Source organism: Suricata suricatta, chromosome 10, assembly GCF_006229205.1.
Source record: "Suricata suricatta isolate VVHF042 chromosome 10, meerkat_22Aug2017_6uvM2_HiC, whole genome shotgun sequence".
Lineage (NCBI taxonomy): Eukaryota > Metazoa > Chordata > Mammalia > Carnivora > Herpestidae > Suricata > Suricata suricatta.
In genome coordinates, this window is record NC_043709.1 from 70,154,877 (window position 1) to 70,172,201 (window position 17,325).

The 17,325-nt window shown below is 43.4% G+C and overlaps 1 protein-coding gene across 6 annotated transcripts in view; it reads left to right on the forward strand.

The window, feature by feature from the left end:
* Positions 1–17,325, forward strand: part of PRICKLE1 (prickle planar cell polarity protein 1) — a 110,611-nt gene that overhangs the window by 90,895 nt on the left and 2,391 nt on the right. For 5 of the 6 annotated variants that reach the window (XM_029954884.1, XM_029954880.1, XM_029954881.1 and 2 more), the window contains 6 exons: positions 8,925–9,109; positions 10,780–10,893; positions 11,497–11,664; positions 12,235–12,438; positions 13,676–13,862; positions 15,019–15,882. In XM_029954884.1, the coding sequence (XP_029810744.1) occupies positions 8,978–9,109; positions 10,780–10,893; positions 11,497–11,664; positions 12,235–12,438; positions 13,676–13,862; positions 15,019–15,882 (1,669 nt within the window). In that variant the 5' untranslated portion in view covers positions 8,925–8,977. The remainder of the gene's footprint in view (positions 1–8,924; positions 9,110–10,779; positions 10,894–11,496; positions 11,665–12,234; positions 12,439–13,675; positions 13,863–15,018; positions 15,883–17,325) is intronic. The other variant, XM_029954885.1, reaches the window with a different exon arrangement.

Consider the following 17,325-nt stretch of genomic DNA (forward strand, 5'->3'; position numbering starts at 1 on the left):
GTTCGCGTGCGACTGTTCTGGCCCCCGGGGGAACGGGGAACTGTTCTCTCCAGGCCGGGCGTCGGCGCCCCGGAGGGGCTCGGTCTCTGGGCGCCGAAGCGGGGAGGCCGGGAAGGGGCCTGGTCGGGGGGAGGGGAGCGGAGGGCTGCATCCCACCCGCGGCTCGGGGCGCCCCCTCGCGGCCCGATCAGCCGCGGCCGCGCGGAGGTAGGGCTTGCGGGGCGCCGCCGCCGGCTCGAAGCGGTCTCTTCCCAGTGCGGGCCCGGGTTGACCCAGCGGAACCGCCACAGCCGTCCCTCGCAGCCCTGTCCAGGATTAGCTTGCTGAATTTTCCCGAAGAAGGGTGACCTCCTTTCCCAACGGCTCCCCTCCCGAACCCCTTCTTTAAAAAGCTCGGGGTTTCACATTAATCTATGTCAGTATAAGCCAGGCTATGTGTGGAATTTGTTTTTACGACTCAAGTCTTGTGACTTCTCAAACACTTTCTTGAAGTGTTTTCTCTGGAAACTTGTTTCAAATGAGTGCTGTAAGTTTCACAAAGAGGAGTGTTGTTCAGGAGCCAACAGGTGACGGGGTGAAACCTGAGTCTGTGTGTACATTGGAGTCAAGTCTGGCTGCCGTTTCCTTGGGCCGCCGTTGAAAATAGAAATTCAGAAAATCAATAGGAGACTGACTGGAACACGGTTTGTGAAAAATATCTGCGTCCCCCGTTATGGAAAATAACTAGTCCATTAGAGCAGCGCCTTGCTGGTCCGCGGCGCCCCCAGCCTGCGTTTGGGATTTTGTCTGTATATACCGGTTTACAGCCAAAAAACCTGACCCCAGAAGCGTCGCTCTGGCAAAGGACCATGCTTTGTCATCATGTTTCCTCCTTTTGTCAGGCAGTCTGTCTTACTGTCGTGGAATGTATTTGTGCATGGAATTAGAATGCTTTGAAACCCCGCAGCGTTCCACATTTCCTCTTGGAAAAATGGATAGCTTCTTGGCAATTGGATGGTACATGACAGGCCACTCAGCTGTTGGAAAATGTACAAGTTGGATGGAGGTTTACCTGGAAAATACAGAAAATGCCAAAGGGCACATGGCCTACTGCCACTAATTGCTGGTATGAAGTTCTTTTAATAATGTTTGATTAAGCAATGTCGTTGGGCACCTTCATTATGTTTTTATTTTAGTTATCTCGGAGTTCATTTCAACATAAATAGGTGAATTGGGCTCTGAACTTTTGTCTTTAGCAGACTAGGATGGATGATAAGCATTGAGTGCTCTTTGTGTGAAAACTTTAAAGAGATAACAGTTGGATCTACTATGAAATTCAAACCTTGGTTATCATGGTTTTGATAGCCATGTTGATCACAGGTCTCTGGCTTTTTAAAGGTCCCCCTAAACAGGGGGATAGAGACCTATATCCACAGGGTTGTGTATTTTGTGTGTTGAAAGGAATGGGGGAAGTGTTACAGGTTTTTGTACTATCAAATTAGTCCACAGTTAAATTTAATCCACCTGCATATTTAGCCTGAAGAGTTAGAGTAGCTCTTGAGTGGCAGTGTGTGATCTGCATCTTCTATGTGCTAAGGCCTTGTTAACAAGCAGTTTAACAAAGAAGTTGTTAGGCAGTTTGTGGCCCTCAGGATGACACTTAGCAGCAGGGGACAGCTAGGGAATGTTAACCCAACTGAGTTCACAAATCGGTATCTGTTCTGGGTTTTGGTGATCAAAGGATTTCTAACTTCCCTGGGGATGTTCACACAAGAAATACCTTTTCATAGGGACCCTGCAATGCCATGGTAATCTTCACATAGGAACTAGAGTGGAATTTGATTGGGAAAAGTATTTGTAATTAGGGCTATGACCTTAAACTTCATATTCAATGGCAGGCACTGAAAATTATTCTGTTTTCCATTTGCATGATTTTGATTTGATTTGGTGACTTAGTCCAAGAAAATGATTAATAATAGGAGCCATACCAGAACTGATGTACAGTTATAACCTCAGTATGTATCTGACTTAACTCATTCTCCTCAACCCCCTCGAATCCTCATTCCCCTGTGACTTGCCTGTGTAGTATTTCCACTTTTGTACGTCATCTTTCAGTCACCTAAGACTCAAGACTATCTTTGACCCAGTTTCCCCCCCTTTTCTATTGGTTCTCCAAGCCACCACGATTAGGCTGTCTTGGCTGTCTTGGTAACCGGATGAATAGGCCCCTCCCAGGTTCCTGTTCGCTTTCCTGACCATTCCTGTGGTATTAATTTTCTTTAAGACCAGCAGTCCACCTCTGCTTACATGCCTTTTGTCTTTTCCCATTGCCTTTAGGGTTAAACACACAGTCTGCTGCCTGATCTTTAGAATTCTTGAAAGTGTCATTCAGTGCTACCATTGCCATCCATTACTGCTTCTGTCTTCCAGCGAAACGCTCGACTCTTCACTGCCTCTGGACCTTCATATACTGTGCTGACTCACGAAGCTTTTTAGGGAAAAATAATAAAGTCTCATTTATGTATATGTCAAGGTCAGTCAAAATAGTAATCCTTAGCTCTTCTGGAGGCAACGTATAGTGCAGTAGAAAATAAATGATCCTCAATGATCAAAGTAGCATAGCAAAAGAAGAGCTGTTTTTAGCTTGCATAATACCTTCACATTTTTGTATATTATCTTATTTAACCAGTGATTACTTACAGAAGGAATGTGTAAGCCCTTGTTCATAGCATGATTCTATATACTTCTTGATGAATTCTGTCTATTGCCTAATTTGCAGAACATTGAAAGCAAAATATTAAAAAAGATTTGGAGGTTGTTGTGGGCAAAAGAAAAAGGCTACTTAACTTTATAAGAGACTAAAGTAGCAAGAATTCAAAATCTATCATGAGTGCAGGGAGGAAAACAAACCTAGAAGAAGTTTGTCAACAATCTTGAAGCCTTGCGGCCATGCAGTCCACACATCAGCTCTACGTTGTGAGACAGCCCTAAACTTGTGTTCCAATTGAGGACCTGGGGTCACACCCAGCTGATGACTAGATTAGATTCCTGGAGCCAGTGTTCTTTCTACTGTTCATTTTCTACTCAGGATGAAACAAATGATCAGTCAAAGGCTAAATTACATATAATTTACACACACACCATGATTCAAGAAAACTGTATAATGGAATTTGGAAACATTCATCTCATGTTAGATACATTTTCTTTTAAGTTCTAGCTTTTAATGGAATGAAGTCAGTTGCCTCTTTGTGGTATTTCCTAGAACCACTCAATGATGGCCCTTAAAAATCGAGATGGATGAATGAACGGATGGAGTAAATGAATCTGCAAAGTAAATTTCACGAAGAACCTCTCTTTACATCACTGTTGGATGAAGGAGCCATACTCTGATTTGGGGAACGAGGGCCAACTAGGCACACATCGGGTTCTCGCAGTTGTCGCTCTGCTACGACACCTGGAAACACCCTGCCCTGCTCTGGAGCCCATTACCCGTGTGTGCTCGTCAGGCGTGCTGGTATTGGAGGTTTTGTTGTAAGGACAGGTTAGGAGTTGATTCCAAGGGATATGGGAATGGTGGCTAATCGTTTGCCAAAACTGTTTGCCCTGCAGGAGGCTAAAGAACCTCCAGAACTCAGGGAGATGAAATTCACATGTCAACCCTGGTCTTGGTTTGTTATTCTGGATGTTGTTGCCCGTCAGTCAAGAAAATCTGTGTAGTCAGAGTAGAAATAACAATGCCAGTTTGACACATGTCAATAGTAATTTTAATTCTTTACATTCATATAATCTCTTTCTTCTTTAAAACTTTTACATACTTAGACCATCTTTGTAAGGAAAATGGCTCAAGTAAAGAACAAAGCCTGATGCTGTTCGGTGGCTTGCCAAAGGTATGAAGGTTTCAGGGCTGAGTTTACTGAATGTCGAAGCCCTAGATCCTATTCCCTTCCGTTTTGCTCTATCCCTTGGGTCAGATGTTCTCTTGACAATTATATGATGATTGAGAAGTCCTGCATCTGCGAACTGTTTGTCTTTGAGTCTTTTTAAATGGTGAGAAGGTAGCTAACTCTTTTGAAGGAAGAAGAGAGAAAAGGGATAAAGAAGGGAAATGGAACTCTTCTACCTTCTGTTGTTTGGCTTGCTTGGAGCACCCCCATGACAGTCCTTGTCTTTGTTAAGAAAAAAGTATCTCATTTCTCTCTACCCAACCACAGGCTTCCTTCTCCTTTTCCTTGTGTCCATTCCCTTCTTTTTGTCATTCGTGTGTCTCCTTGAGTCTTCTTTCTAGTCAGCTTTTAGTCCTCTCTTTAAAATTGTATCTGCGAATAACTCCTAACCTGCTCTAACTGAATTCAAATATCTGTCCTCTGGGCGTGACCTCAGTTCCATCTTTGTGCTGTTAGCTCTTAAACACGTTGCTCCCTGTACATGTTTCCTTAATGGTCAGACTCTGTTTGGAACCTGAACAAACGCATTCCTGAACATTGTTTTACTTTTTTTCCGGCATTATGAAACATCTAGAATTATGAAGAGATTTGTTTTTTGGAGACGTGGGACCTTCCCAGATTCATTTCCTCCTTAACAGGGGCAAACCGAGCACAGAATTGATTAAAGCATAATTGTCATTCACATGTGATTAAGTTCACTCAGTTACTTACAGCATTTCAAAACCAAGACAATAAACGTCCCTCAGAATAATCACAGAATACTGACTAGTTTGGCTTTTTATTCTGTTGATCTCCAGTATCTAGCACCGTGTCTTGCACATAGTGGTTTTTTTTTTTTTGTAAATAAACATTTAAAAAATTTAATACCATATTTAATTTAGCTGTGGTTAGGTAAGAGAATGTTAAAAATACGCACTCCCAAAGGGTTCCCACAAAAGTGTGTGTGTGTGTGTGTGTGTGTGTGTGTGTATGTGTGCATGTGTGTGTGTGATTATGAGAACGATGATAAACCAGATGAAGCAAAGTATAAACAATTGACGAGACTGAGGGCTACAAAGGGGTTCCTTATTCTTCCAACCTTTCTGACGCATGAAATTACATCAGGGTAAAAACTTACAAAAATGAAATACAAAATGCCACTCTTGTCCATCTAAGTGTGGTTCTGCAAAAAAAAAAAAAATCCTGAAAATGTTTCTGTATCATAATTCCAACTTTGAATACTAATATTGCCATTATAATTCAACTCATTTGTAGACCTGATTTGTGTTCGTACTTCACATGATCAACCTAGAGACAACACCTGGAAATAAAATTAGTTAAATCTTTCTGTTAGATCTAATCCATACATGGTTTTGTGTTCAGTCTATAAAGGTGGTATTTTGGCAGACGAGACATAACCACATTTAGATGTCATTAGAAGATTCTAGATCATGATCCAGAGCATAAGTAATGGCCATGTTCCCCTCTTTCTTAGTAAATGTAAATGTCTACATAAGGGATATTTGGGAGATCACGTATTTTTTAAACATTTATTTATTTTGAGAGAGAGAGCTGGGGAGGGGCAGAGAGGAAGAGAGAGAGAATCCCAAGCAGGCTCTGCACTGTCAGCTCAAAGCCCGACATGGCCTGGAACTCATGAACTGTGAGATCAGGATCTGAGCCAAAATCAAGAGTCGGACACTTAACCAACTGAGCCATCCAGGCGCCCCTGTGAAATCCTATTTATTTATCATTTTTATTATTTTAACATTTTCTAAGTGCAAGAACCATGCTCAGCAGTCAACTGCTTTCATATGCACAGTATGAGAAAATGATTTACCTAAGAATATAAGGGTCTACTGACATAGGTAATTTTTAAAAAAAGAAAAATCCGGGGCGCTTGGTTGAGTGTCTGGCTTCAGCTCAGGTCATGATCTCGTGGTTTGCCAGCTCTGTGCTGACAGCCAGCTCAGAGCCCGGGGCCTGTCTTCAGATTCTGTGTCTCCCTCTCTCTCTGACCCTCCCCTACTCACACTGTCTCTCTCTCAAAAATAAATATAAAAAAAAAAAGAAAAATCCATATTCAAATGTTTGTGTTATCAAATAAAGGTCAAGCTAGGTAACTTATTTTTTTAATGTTTTGTTCAACTCAGACCTTCTTAATGCACTTAATGTTTTGTCATTTTATTATCTTCTGACATAAAGCAAAAAGAGGCTTTCTCCAGAGAATAAACTCTAAACCAACAGCTCATGAGGCTGGTGAATTTTTATAATCCTTTTTTGATTGTGTGCAGTGCCTTTTCTAGGCAGAGTGGACTGTCTTCCCGCATCCAGTCATTTGTCATGACTGGTGCAGTAGCAGGACTAACTGTCCAGAGAAAGGGGGACGGGCTCATTCAGGGCCACCTCCGGGCGGCAGTGTGGGGCTAGAGGCTTAAGATCATGGGCCAGTTCTAAGGCCACTGCTTGTTAACTTTCCTTTGGACAGTCGTCCTGTGGCCAGTTGTTCTGAGGCTCCCTTCTCCTCTCTGTGAATTGAGACACGCCCTCAGTGGGCTGTTCCATGTGATGATTAAATGTCATAGCGCTAAGCCCACCAGGTTAGGCACAGGGGACCGAGTTAGCTGTCAGGATGCCAACATGTAACATTGAAAGCCTCGCCTGTGATAACTAGGACTTTGTCGCTCATGTCCCTTCAGTCGGACCCTTAGCATTGTCGATAGCGGACAGTCGTCAGTGTAGTGTGTGGAGAGGCTGTGACGAATGTGTGGGAGTTGGAGACTCGAGGCGCGGCCAGCGCATCTAGATTGGGAGGAGGCGGATAGTGTCATTTAGTGCGAAAGTTGATTTACCTTGATTAGGATGGCAATTTACTGTACATATTTTGCAAAAAGCTAATCAAGGAATACAGCCGTAAAAGTAATTCAGCTCTTTGGTAGTCTGCGTCTTTGTGCTACCTTGGAAAATCCATGGTTTGTCTTAAATTTGTGGTGTTTTCTGTTTTATAATATAGTAATATTTAACTGTTAGGTTCTAGTTAACATTTGTGTTCTTTGTAAGTTTCTGCAGTGCAGGTACCTTATTGTCTCCTTCCTCAGCCAGATTTGGCAAGGGCCAAATACACATAATTCACAATTCAGGTTAAAATTGCATTGAAGACCCCCGCTCCCCGCCCTGTTCTCCTGGTGGGGATTTTTGAGTTACTAATTAAATTCTTAACCTCTAGTTCTCTTCCTTTGACATGTGGGAGTTGCTTTTTCCAAAACAAAAGGGAAAGACTAGATCCAAGAAATTATCTGACTTTCATTAACCCATTCCCCCCCCCCCCTTTTTTTTTTTTACACGGAGGGCTAAGAGGAATGTGCCTGTTTAGGGAGCCTTTCTAAGTCAAGATGGGAATGAATTGCACCTGTGTGAAATGCTGTCTTGTTTAAAAAGGTCGTAACCTTCTGATAATAGTGGAGGAAATGCAGTCACCTTTACTTTTTGTTCAGGGTGAAGGAAAAGTTAAATTTATTAGTTGAAAGAATACCTGCCTACTGTGTGGCATCGCCCCTTCTTCTAACGATTGTAGACCTGGCATGTTGGGCCTTCTATTTGTTAACTGTTGCAATTTTAATTTCGGTCCTTTGGTTTACAAAAGAAACACCATACGTTTTAATAATCAGGTTGTGATAGGTAACACTTTCTGATACTGTAGAGTTGCATTTGACATAGTTGCTGAAAGAGGACTTCCTCTCAGGTAGGAGTGTGCCTCGGGTTCTCTGCCTTTCCTACTTGTTTTAGCAAGCGAGAATTTGTTAAGGCAGAACAGTTTTTGGAAGTCTGATGAGTCGTGCACGTAGTGTGACTGTACTATGGCTTTTCGTTGTGTGACCTTAGGTGAGTCATTTAACTTACTGGGGCCTTGTTTTCTTTAAATTGGGGTCAGGCTAATTATGCATATTTTTCCTTTTTTTCTTTTTCTACCTCTTTCTTTCTTTACCGTGGAGGGAGAGGGAAAGAGGCAGATATAAAACAGCTGCATCTGATTCTGAAAGTCTTGTTATGTTTTTTCTTAGTGTCTTGGGATGAGGGGGGATGTTTAAGAATCAGAAGAAACTTATCAAGGAGCCTGAATGCTGATAACAAAGTTCCTGGGCTGTAGAGCAGGGTCCCTTGTGTTGACACCTTTGCAGTCTTCATCTGAAGAAGACTTTTTGTCCAGAACTGGATTTCTATCTTACTTTTCCCAGTAGCAGGGAAAAGTAAGCTAGCTTGTCACACATAGTAGGTGTGACTTCAGTGAATGCCTGCTGGTAATGCAATTCCACACTAATAGTCGGCTAGCTGGATTTTATTTTAGCCTTGTGCTGGGATTCAATTACTTTTTGTTGAAGAAACTCATTAATGAACAGTCTGGCTGACTTTCGCCCATTGATACTAAAGGCTTTTGGACTGAATGTGCTATAGTAAGGATTTAACTGCTATTTCTCCTCAATGGGTAAATGAAGTTTACTGTCTCTCAGAACGTGATTAGAAACCTCAGCAGCCTGCCAGTGGGCCCACTCTGTGCAGGCAGCAGTAAGCGGCTGTGATTAGGAAAACCAGGGAGCAGGGTAGGGCCTGGGGAGCACACAGCGGCCGGCAGGGCAGGGGCGGTGCCGTCTCTGAACTTCTTCCACTCCTAGGACTTCACAGGATTTCATTTGTGGTAAAGTTAGAAAGTCAACAAAGCAATTTTCTTGAGAACCTTTCTAATAGTGTGTTAACGGTGGCGGAACTAAGCTAGTCTTGGTGGCATCTTCTGAAATACTAAGTTGTTAAGGGGACTGCTTCCAAATTGTGCAGCTCTAGCTTTGCAGTTTCAATGGACCTGGGGAGTGAGGGTGGGGACACTGGTAATTTGGTTACTAGAAATGAGTAACTAGTTACTAGTAAACTGGGCCCAGCTGTGTGTAAACAACATTCCATACAAGTTCCTGGAGGGCAAGAGTAGTGCCTTCAGGTTTTAATTTGTTTTTTCCCCTATATTGTCCACAGCAGCCATTGTTTGATGTCCTGTGACTGAGAACCGGCCTTTTCACTTCATTATTATGCCTTTGGAGATGGAGCCCAAAATGAGCAAGCTTGCCTTCGGGTGCCAGAGGAGCTCCACATCAGACGACGACTCTGGCTGTGCCCTGGAGGAGTACGCCTGGGTGCCCCCGGGCCTGCGGCCAGAGCAGGTGGGACCTCATCGCTGCCCTGCCCCCCACCCGCCCGGGTGCTCTGTCTTCCAACAGCATTGCAGACTTTCTTGAGAATTGCTTAAAAAAATGTGTATGGACCACTACCACCACTATTGACATGCTGTGCTACCCTCCTTGGTCCTTACTCTTTGGATAGTATACATTTTTGCTTTTGAAGGGCGTACTTAATTTCCCGGTGAAAGTTTGCAATCATTTGTATTCCTGGGTCCAGGAGCCGTACAATGATGGGAGTCTTGCTCTAACACGTGACATCCTGAGTACGGCTTATGTATGCATTTGTTGTGTGGACATCTGACTCGGCTCTTTGGAGACAGTTAAGAGGAATTTAAACTTTTTAAAAACATCAGTAACAACAAAAAGGTAATAAAAGGAAAGAGGAACATTTCCATGCCGGCTCTGAGCAGTGCTTTTGCTCTGGAAGAGAAGTACAGAGCTGTAAGCAACCACCGGAAGTGTTATTGCTTAGATGTTTGACCTTTGATAACCTGACACATAAAAGAATCTGTCACCACCGAGTGGATTGCAAAAGAAAAAATAAATTTTGTGCTTCATATTGTTATTTTAAGATGAGAATATTGAATATTGCATATGCAGATTTTAATTTCCCGAATATCCTTATAATGATGAACTTATGATACTAAGCAGGTGAAGCCATAGTTTGAAATAAAAGACCCCAGCTGGGTGAGCAGCTGCTCCTGAGCGGTGGGGGTCTCTTGCACGGCGGGAACTCTCCTGAGGCTAGGGCCCCTTACTCATCCCAGGTCCCCACAGCGCAGTACCCGGTGCACACGGAGCTGGTACCTGATAAGCACTGGTAGCTGTAAAACCCGCTGCAGCTGCCACAATGGGGAGGGAAGAAATATTTTGGCTGCTCACTAGGAGAAAAGTCCCTTCTTTCAGCCTATGATTGGGTAGGTTTTTTTGTGACTAAGATACCGAAGCAGACAAGCCCCCAGTTCCCTGATCTTTCCCCCTCCAACTACCTTCATTCTCAGCGCTGCAGAGTAGTGTATATGCATTAAGGGATATTCCTTGAAGTATATCGGAAAGAAAACCCCAAACAGAAATGGAGTTCTCCTTTCAAAGTGACCTCCGTACAGCTCCGTATGGCTCCCCTCCAGTTTCCGTGGGGAAACAGACTCCAGGTATTTAGAAAATAACACCCAGGGAAGCGAAGAAAGCTGATGCTTCAGAGAACCTGATAAGGGAGAGTTTACAAAGTTTAACAAAACAGCTTTTGTCTTTGTAACATGTAAAATTCAGGGAGCAAATTGAGTGTGCTCATGTAGCGTCTGGATTTGGGGCCGTGTCACACAGCCTGTGTGGTCATGTGCAGCCCTCTCTCTTGGCTGACCCTAGGGAGACTGGCTGAGGAATAGTCGCATTAAGTGTGCACATTTTATGGTGCATAATTTATGATGCCCCTAATTGTCACTACAAATTACATTCCTGAAGAGCAATTTAGCAGCTGGATGCTAGCTATGTGAAGATTTGCAGTTCTGCTGAGTTGGCTCAGCTGGTCTTCTCATTAGCCACGAGAGGCCCAACCCTGTACCTAAAGGGAAAGGGTAACTTTCGAAGACGGAATGTAAGCTAAGATGTTCACGTCCGGTACGCTGATGTGCTTCTTTCCATCTCTTCCCCAGATCCAGCTCTATTTTGCCTGCTTACCAGAGGAAAAGGTTCCTTATGTCAACAGCCCTGGAGAGAAACATCGAATTAAACAGCTATTGTACCAGTTGCCGCCACATGATAATGAGGTAAAATAACAGGAAGAGGCCTAATTTAAAAAAATACACCCTAAACATTGGGACGCCTCCCATAAACCCTACCTCCTCACTGGCTAGGGCTCTTGTGCCTTTCTTCAGTTAGAATTTGCCTTGAGAATACAGCCTTCCATTCTTTGAGAGAGAAAAGGGTGTCAGTGCAATAAACTTAACAGCAGGTTGGTTTTTATAGTGTTTGCAGCCACCCACCACTTACAGGCACCTACAAATTCCTGAGATTTCTCTGCCCCTTCAGCCAGAGTCCGCGCTTTCTGGTGGTCAGGGCCGGCCGTGCAGTCAGTGGAGTGCCTGTAGGATGGAGTGAAAGTGGCAATTAACAAGCTTCAGCCTTTTGTAGAAAGGCTCATGTCTTCCATTTTTTTAAGTGTCTCTGATAAAAGTTTAAACACTCCTTATTGTTTAAGAAAAAAAGTTCTTTCAAATCGCATTTCCCTTTTGTTGGAGAGGATGTAGATTTGATGTTGGTTTAACGGTATTTTTAAATTGGGGATTCATGGGGCAAGGCAGCTAACTTTGCTCTTTGCTGAAACTCTCACCCTGGAACTACAGAATTGGGAGGGAGGCTGAGCTCTCCAGGGTGATGCTTCTGCTTTCCTCTCTCTGAAGGTGCGGTATTGCCAGTCTCTGAGTGAAGAGGAGAAGAAAGAATTGCAGGTGTTCAGTGCTCAAAGGAAGAAAGAAGCCCTTGGAAGGGGGACGATTAAACTTTTGTCCAGAGCAGTGATGCACGCCGTGTGTGAGCAGGTAGCCCTTGCCAGGACGAGTAGCTCGCGGTAGTGACCTGGAAGGAGTCAGGTTGCGGGCAGAGGACAGGGCTAGCACGGGTGTGGGCCCTAGAAGCCTCCAAAACATAAAAGGCAGCCTAGCTTTTTATAAAATTGACATCAGTGTTTATAACTGATAGGGGGAGTCAGCCTGCCCTTGCGCAGACGTCAGGTGAAACCTGGGCATGGAGAGAGGTGCTAGGGTGCACCCAGTGTTCACTACGGGGGAAGCCGAATGGAGACATTCAGACCGTTCCTGGCTCAGAGTGGGAAATCTATCCAAGAGGAGGCTGGCTCAGGGAAAGGACTCTTCATGTGAGCTGGATGAAACCATTCTTAGAAACAGGTCCGTGTGGTAGTGTATCTGAGGCATGTTCATTCCAGGTAAGAATCAGAAATAATCCAGCGTTAAAGAGCTATTTAATCACTAACAGGAGGGGCCATGAATAAAAGCTTTCTTGACAAAATGGGATTTAGTGTAAAGTAGGAAAGGCTGAGCATCCAGTCATTAAAGAAAGATCATCTCAATTTCAAATCCTTTTGTCTTTAGTGTGGGTTGAAGATAAATGGAGGTGAAATTGCAGTGTTTGCCTCCCGTGCGGGCCCTGGAGTGTGCTGGCACCCTTCCTGTTTTGTCTGCTACACGTGTAATGAGCTGCTGGTCGACCTCATCTATTTTTATCAGGATGGAAAAATTCACTGTGGCAGGCACCATGCTGAACTGCTCAAGCCACGGTGTTCAGCATGTGATGAGGTAAAAAAAAAAAAAGTTTATCCCTTAACACTGGGAAAAATAAGCTTCTAATAAGCCAGTATTCCACTGCTCACATCTAAACAAAATATAAATAATCTCCTGCTTTTGCTGTCTGTATATTTTTAAGATAATCTTGTACATTCATATCCTGGAGTAATATGTAGCTAATAAAGAGAAGGCAGCAGGTACGTCTGTGCATTGATAAGTAGGATTTCCTTGATGGATTGTGAGAGAAACAAGTTGCAAGAAGAGTAAGTAGTAGAGAATCTTTCTGTTACGTCAAGTCAGGACTGTGTCTGAGTCTGTACGCACTCAGAACGCGTGTGGGAAGACATACTGAGTTAACACTGACTACCTCTGGGGTGTGTGGGAAGGGACAGTGGTGTGAAAGGAATTTTATTTTAAAGTAAGTTTATATTCACGGAAGACTTGAAGAGATGACGGAGAGTTTTGTAGACCCTTCTCCCAGCTTCCCCTGTGGTCAACAGCCTACACGGCCACAGTATATGCATCACAACCAAGACATTAACATTGGCCTAATACCGTCAACTACAGACTTTATTTAGATGTCCAGTTTTTCTGCTCATGTCTCATTTCTATTGCAAGATCCGGTCCAGGGCACCTTATTGCATCTTTTCTGTGTCCTCAGTCTCCTTCAGACAGTGACAGTAATCTTTCAGTGCTTGCTTTTATACATATTTTTTTTAGTTTTGTTCAATAATGCGTAATTTGAAATTTCTTTGAAACCAAAATTATAAAAAATAAAGTCTTTAATCTGGACATGATCACCAGGACAAATGAAGCATTATCTACATGTGCTGTTCACACAGCATAGCATCTGGATGGCTGTGACTGCTGATTCTGCGGACACTTTTATGAGCTTAGTATCAAAATACAGATAACTAAAATTATTTCGATGTTAATGTATTCCTTGCCAGATTATGCCAACAAAGTGTGATTGGGGAGCAAACATGACCAAATGAATGATCTCCAATGTAAAAATCTGTTTTTTGTTTTAAGTTTAAGCAAGCACAGAGTTTCTCTTTTTCAATATTTTCAATTCCTGCTTCTCTTTTGTATCTAAATCAAGTGAGATTTGAGCTTGAGCTGTAAGAAACAAGGCTAGCCAGGTAAGTGGTTTCCTAGAGCCAGTGTCGGTCGGCTGTCTGGAAAACCTGCAGTTGCTCAGCCTTTAGAAGAGCTCGCCATGATCTTTTCATCCCGTTTCTTTTTAAAGATAATTTTTGCTGACGAGTGCACAGAAGCTGAGGGTCGCCATTGGCACATGAAACACTTCTGCTGCCTTGAGTGTGAAACAGTCCTGGGGGGACAGAGATACATCATGAAGGACGGCCGCCCATTCTGCTGCGGCTGCTTTGAGTCTCTGTACGCGGAGTACTGTGAGACCTGTGGGGAGCACATTGGTAAGTGTGCGGCTGGCCGGTGGCTCCCAGGCCCTGTGTGGGTGTGTTTTGTAGAACTTACAGGGAAATGTATGGCTCTTAAATGTTTCAGTTTGGGGAGTTTTGACAATGCAGGTATAGTGAATTGTCATTATTTGCGATGGTTGTGTTCTGTAACGTCGCCTGAGTCATTGAGTATTGGACCATTGCTCCTGGGGGAAACACAGGGTTGGGGTCCTGCAAGGCTCTGGTCACATCTTCATGAATTGGCCAACACATAGTCTTGTTTCATGTATGTTTTAATTTAAAGACACCTTATTTAACGTATACGGATTCATGAATATTGAACTTCTAGCCAAGAGCCCTGTCGCTCCTGCCTGAATGACGCTGCTAGATCTAACATACCTACTTGCCCTGTAAGGCACATCAGAGCCTTCTTGCACTTGGGAACAGTATACAGCACTTCCGCACTATGCTTGGGAGCCCTTTTAAACAGCAGAATTAACAGAAAGCACAAAAATGCAAAGAAAACCTGATATTAAATCGACTGTGGCTGCGTCAGCAATTTAAAGTATGAGTGCAGAGGGGCGCCTGGGTGGCTCAGTTGGTTAAGCATCCGACTTCAGCTCAGGTTATGATCTCACAGTTCATGGGTTCGGGCCCCGCATCAGGCTTTGTGCTGACAGCTAGCTCAGAGCCTGGAGCCTGCTTCAGATATTCATTCTCTCTCTCTCTCTCTCTCTCTCTCTCTCTCTCTCTCTCTCTCTCTCTCTGACCCTCCCCTGCTTGCACTGTCTCTCTCTCTCTCTGTCAAAAAAAACAAAAAACATAAAGTATGAGTGCAGACACCAATGACAGAACATCGGTTGTTTAACCTCAGCTTGGGAACGTGTATATCAGTTGACTCAAATTTTTCATCATTCTGCACCTGTCAGCAAATACCCTAAAAACTCTACAGGTGCTGATTCTGGCCTTACAGACACATTTTAGCAAGTAGGCAAATTCAAAAGTACAGGATCTGTTAATAATGAGAATTAACTATACCTGGGTGACCCACAGCTCTTTCAAGATACAGAACATTTCCATCACCTCTTAGAGTTCCCTCATATACAGTCTTATCTGTTTCTTCATTTCAAGATTGAACTGTAATCCTCTACTTTGTCCTTTTTCGAAACAGGTGTCGACCATGCACAGATGACCTATGATGGGCAGCACTGGCATGCTACAGAAGCCTGCTTTTCTTGTGCCCAGTGTAAGGCTTCTTTGTTGGGGTGTCCCTTCCTTCCCAAACAAGGTCAGATTTATTGCTCGAAAACATGCAGCCTTGGTGAAGACGTCCATGCCTCTGATTCTTCTGACTCCGCATTTCAGTCAGCTCGATCAAGGGACTCTAGAAGAAGTGTCCGGATGGGCAAAAGCAGTCGGTCAGCAGATCAGTGCAGACAGTCTCTTCTCTTGTCCCCTGCTCTGAACTACAAGTTTCCTGGCCTATCAGACAATGCTGATGACACCCTTTCTCGGAAGTTGGAGGATCTGAATCTCTCCAGGCAGGGAGCAGGTTTTGTCAATGAAGAATTTTGGAAAGGCAGAGTGGAGCACGAAACCCCAGAAGACCCTGAAGAATGGGCCGAGCATGAAGATTACATGACGCAGCTCCTCCTCAAGTTCGGTGATAAAAGTCTCTTTCAGCAGACGCCCAATGAGCTAGATATTCGAGCCGGTGAGCACTGGATATCTGATAACATGGTTAAAAATAAGACTGAGTTAAAGCAAAATAACCAGAGCCTTGCAAGTAAAAAATACCAATCTGATATGTATTGGGCACAGTCACAAGATGGACTGGGCGATTCTGCTTATGGCAGCCACCCAGGCCCTGCAAGCAGTAGAAGGCTCCAGGAATTGGATCTGGACCACGGGGCTTCAGGATATAATCATGATCAAACACAATGGTATGAAGACTCTCTGGAGTGTTTGTCAGACTTGAAACCAGAGCAAAGTGTTCGAGATTCTATGGATTCTTTGGCTTTATCTAATATCACAGGTACGTAATCCTAGGGATTATTGGGGTATTTGAAAAAAGAGCCACTAAAAAATTTATTCTACAAACTACAGTTCAGCAGTAGGGGCTATGTTATTTAAGATATGCTTTTTTTTTTTTTTTAACATTTAAAAATATATTTTAGAGAGAGACAGAGCATGAGCAGGGGAGGGGCAAAGAGAAAGGGAGACACAGAATCCCAAGCAGGCTTCAGGCTCTAAGCTGTCAGCGCAGAGTCCAGTACAGGGCTTGAACCATGAGATCATGCCCTGAGCTGAAGTCAGACACTTAACCGACTGAGCCACCCAGGCTCCCTGGGGCTATGTTATTTAAAACTGTAGACCAAGGGAAGGAAGAAGTTTACATTAAACACCAAACACTAACAAAATATGAACATGCACCTACATTTTAATAGAAGCGTCTTGAATAGGTATTCTTTATTTTAAAGAGGAAAAAGTTGATTCATGTGGAAAATGGAGTTAGGAAGAGCCTGTGCTCTTTAGAGTGCACTGTGTGAATTTCAAGATGCTAAAATCAGCCTGCTACTTGATTGATAAGCTCATAGCATCTTTTATAGTTTCCTGAATTGCCCTGTGGCAAAAGATAGCTCAGAAATAGTTGAATGTTTTTTATCCAGATTAAAAAATAATTTTGCTTTAATGTTTTTAAAGCATATTCATCTACATTTTATCCTTTAAATGATCCTGAGCTGTATAGAATGGATACTACCTACTATGTTTTACAAATGAAGAAACCTGAATCACCAACAGGCTAAATGCCTAGGTTTTTAAAGGCCAGACTGCATCTGGAACCCACCCTTCCTGAATCTCACATTTACATTGTCTTTGAACACACAAATATTACTGGTTCGTGGCTAGCAAAGTCTGTGGCTAGTTTTATAGTCAAACTGATGATATTCAGTCCTTTCATAATGGTTATGTTACTGTAATATAGACAGGAAAGGCTTTACTGGCTGCCCTGGGCCAGGAATAACCCTGGTAATGAGGTATTAAGACAGCTACCCTCCTGGTTTCTATTGGACTTGTCGGAGATGAGGCAGGCCTACAGTAAGGGGGAGTTGAGGAATGTGGATAGGACTAAAGCACATACTGTTTGCTGGGCTCTGTGTTTTAACACTTAGCATCAAAATCAGACCTCACTGGGTACACTTAAGGAATGTCAGCCCTAACCCTTGGACAATAAAGGGCTGAGAAACAGGCTCCCTTGAGAAAGGAAGTTATGTAGTCTCTAGTTGACAGTAGTCTGCGGGCACCAAGCCCTAAGTCACTGACAGTCTGACTTGCATGGGCCCTACTAAAAAGGAGAGCAATATCTGTTTTGAGAAGATCTTTATTAAAGTAAAATTAATCTGAAAATGGCATATGTTATAGAGGTGAAGGGGGAAGAAGGCTGGAGCTGATGATCTAGGGGTCAGGGCTTGGCAAA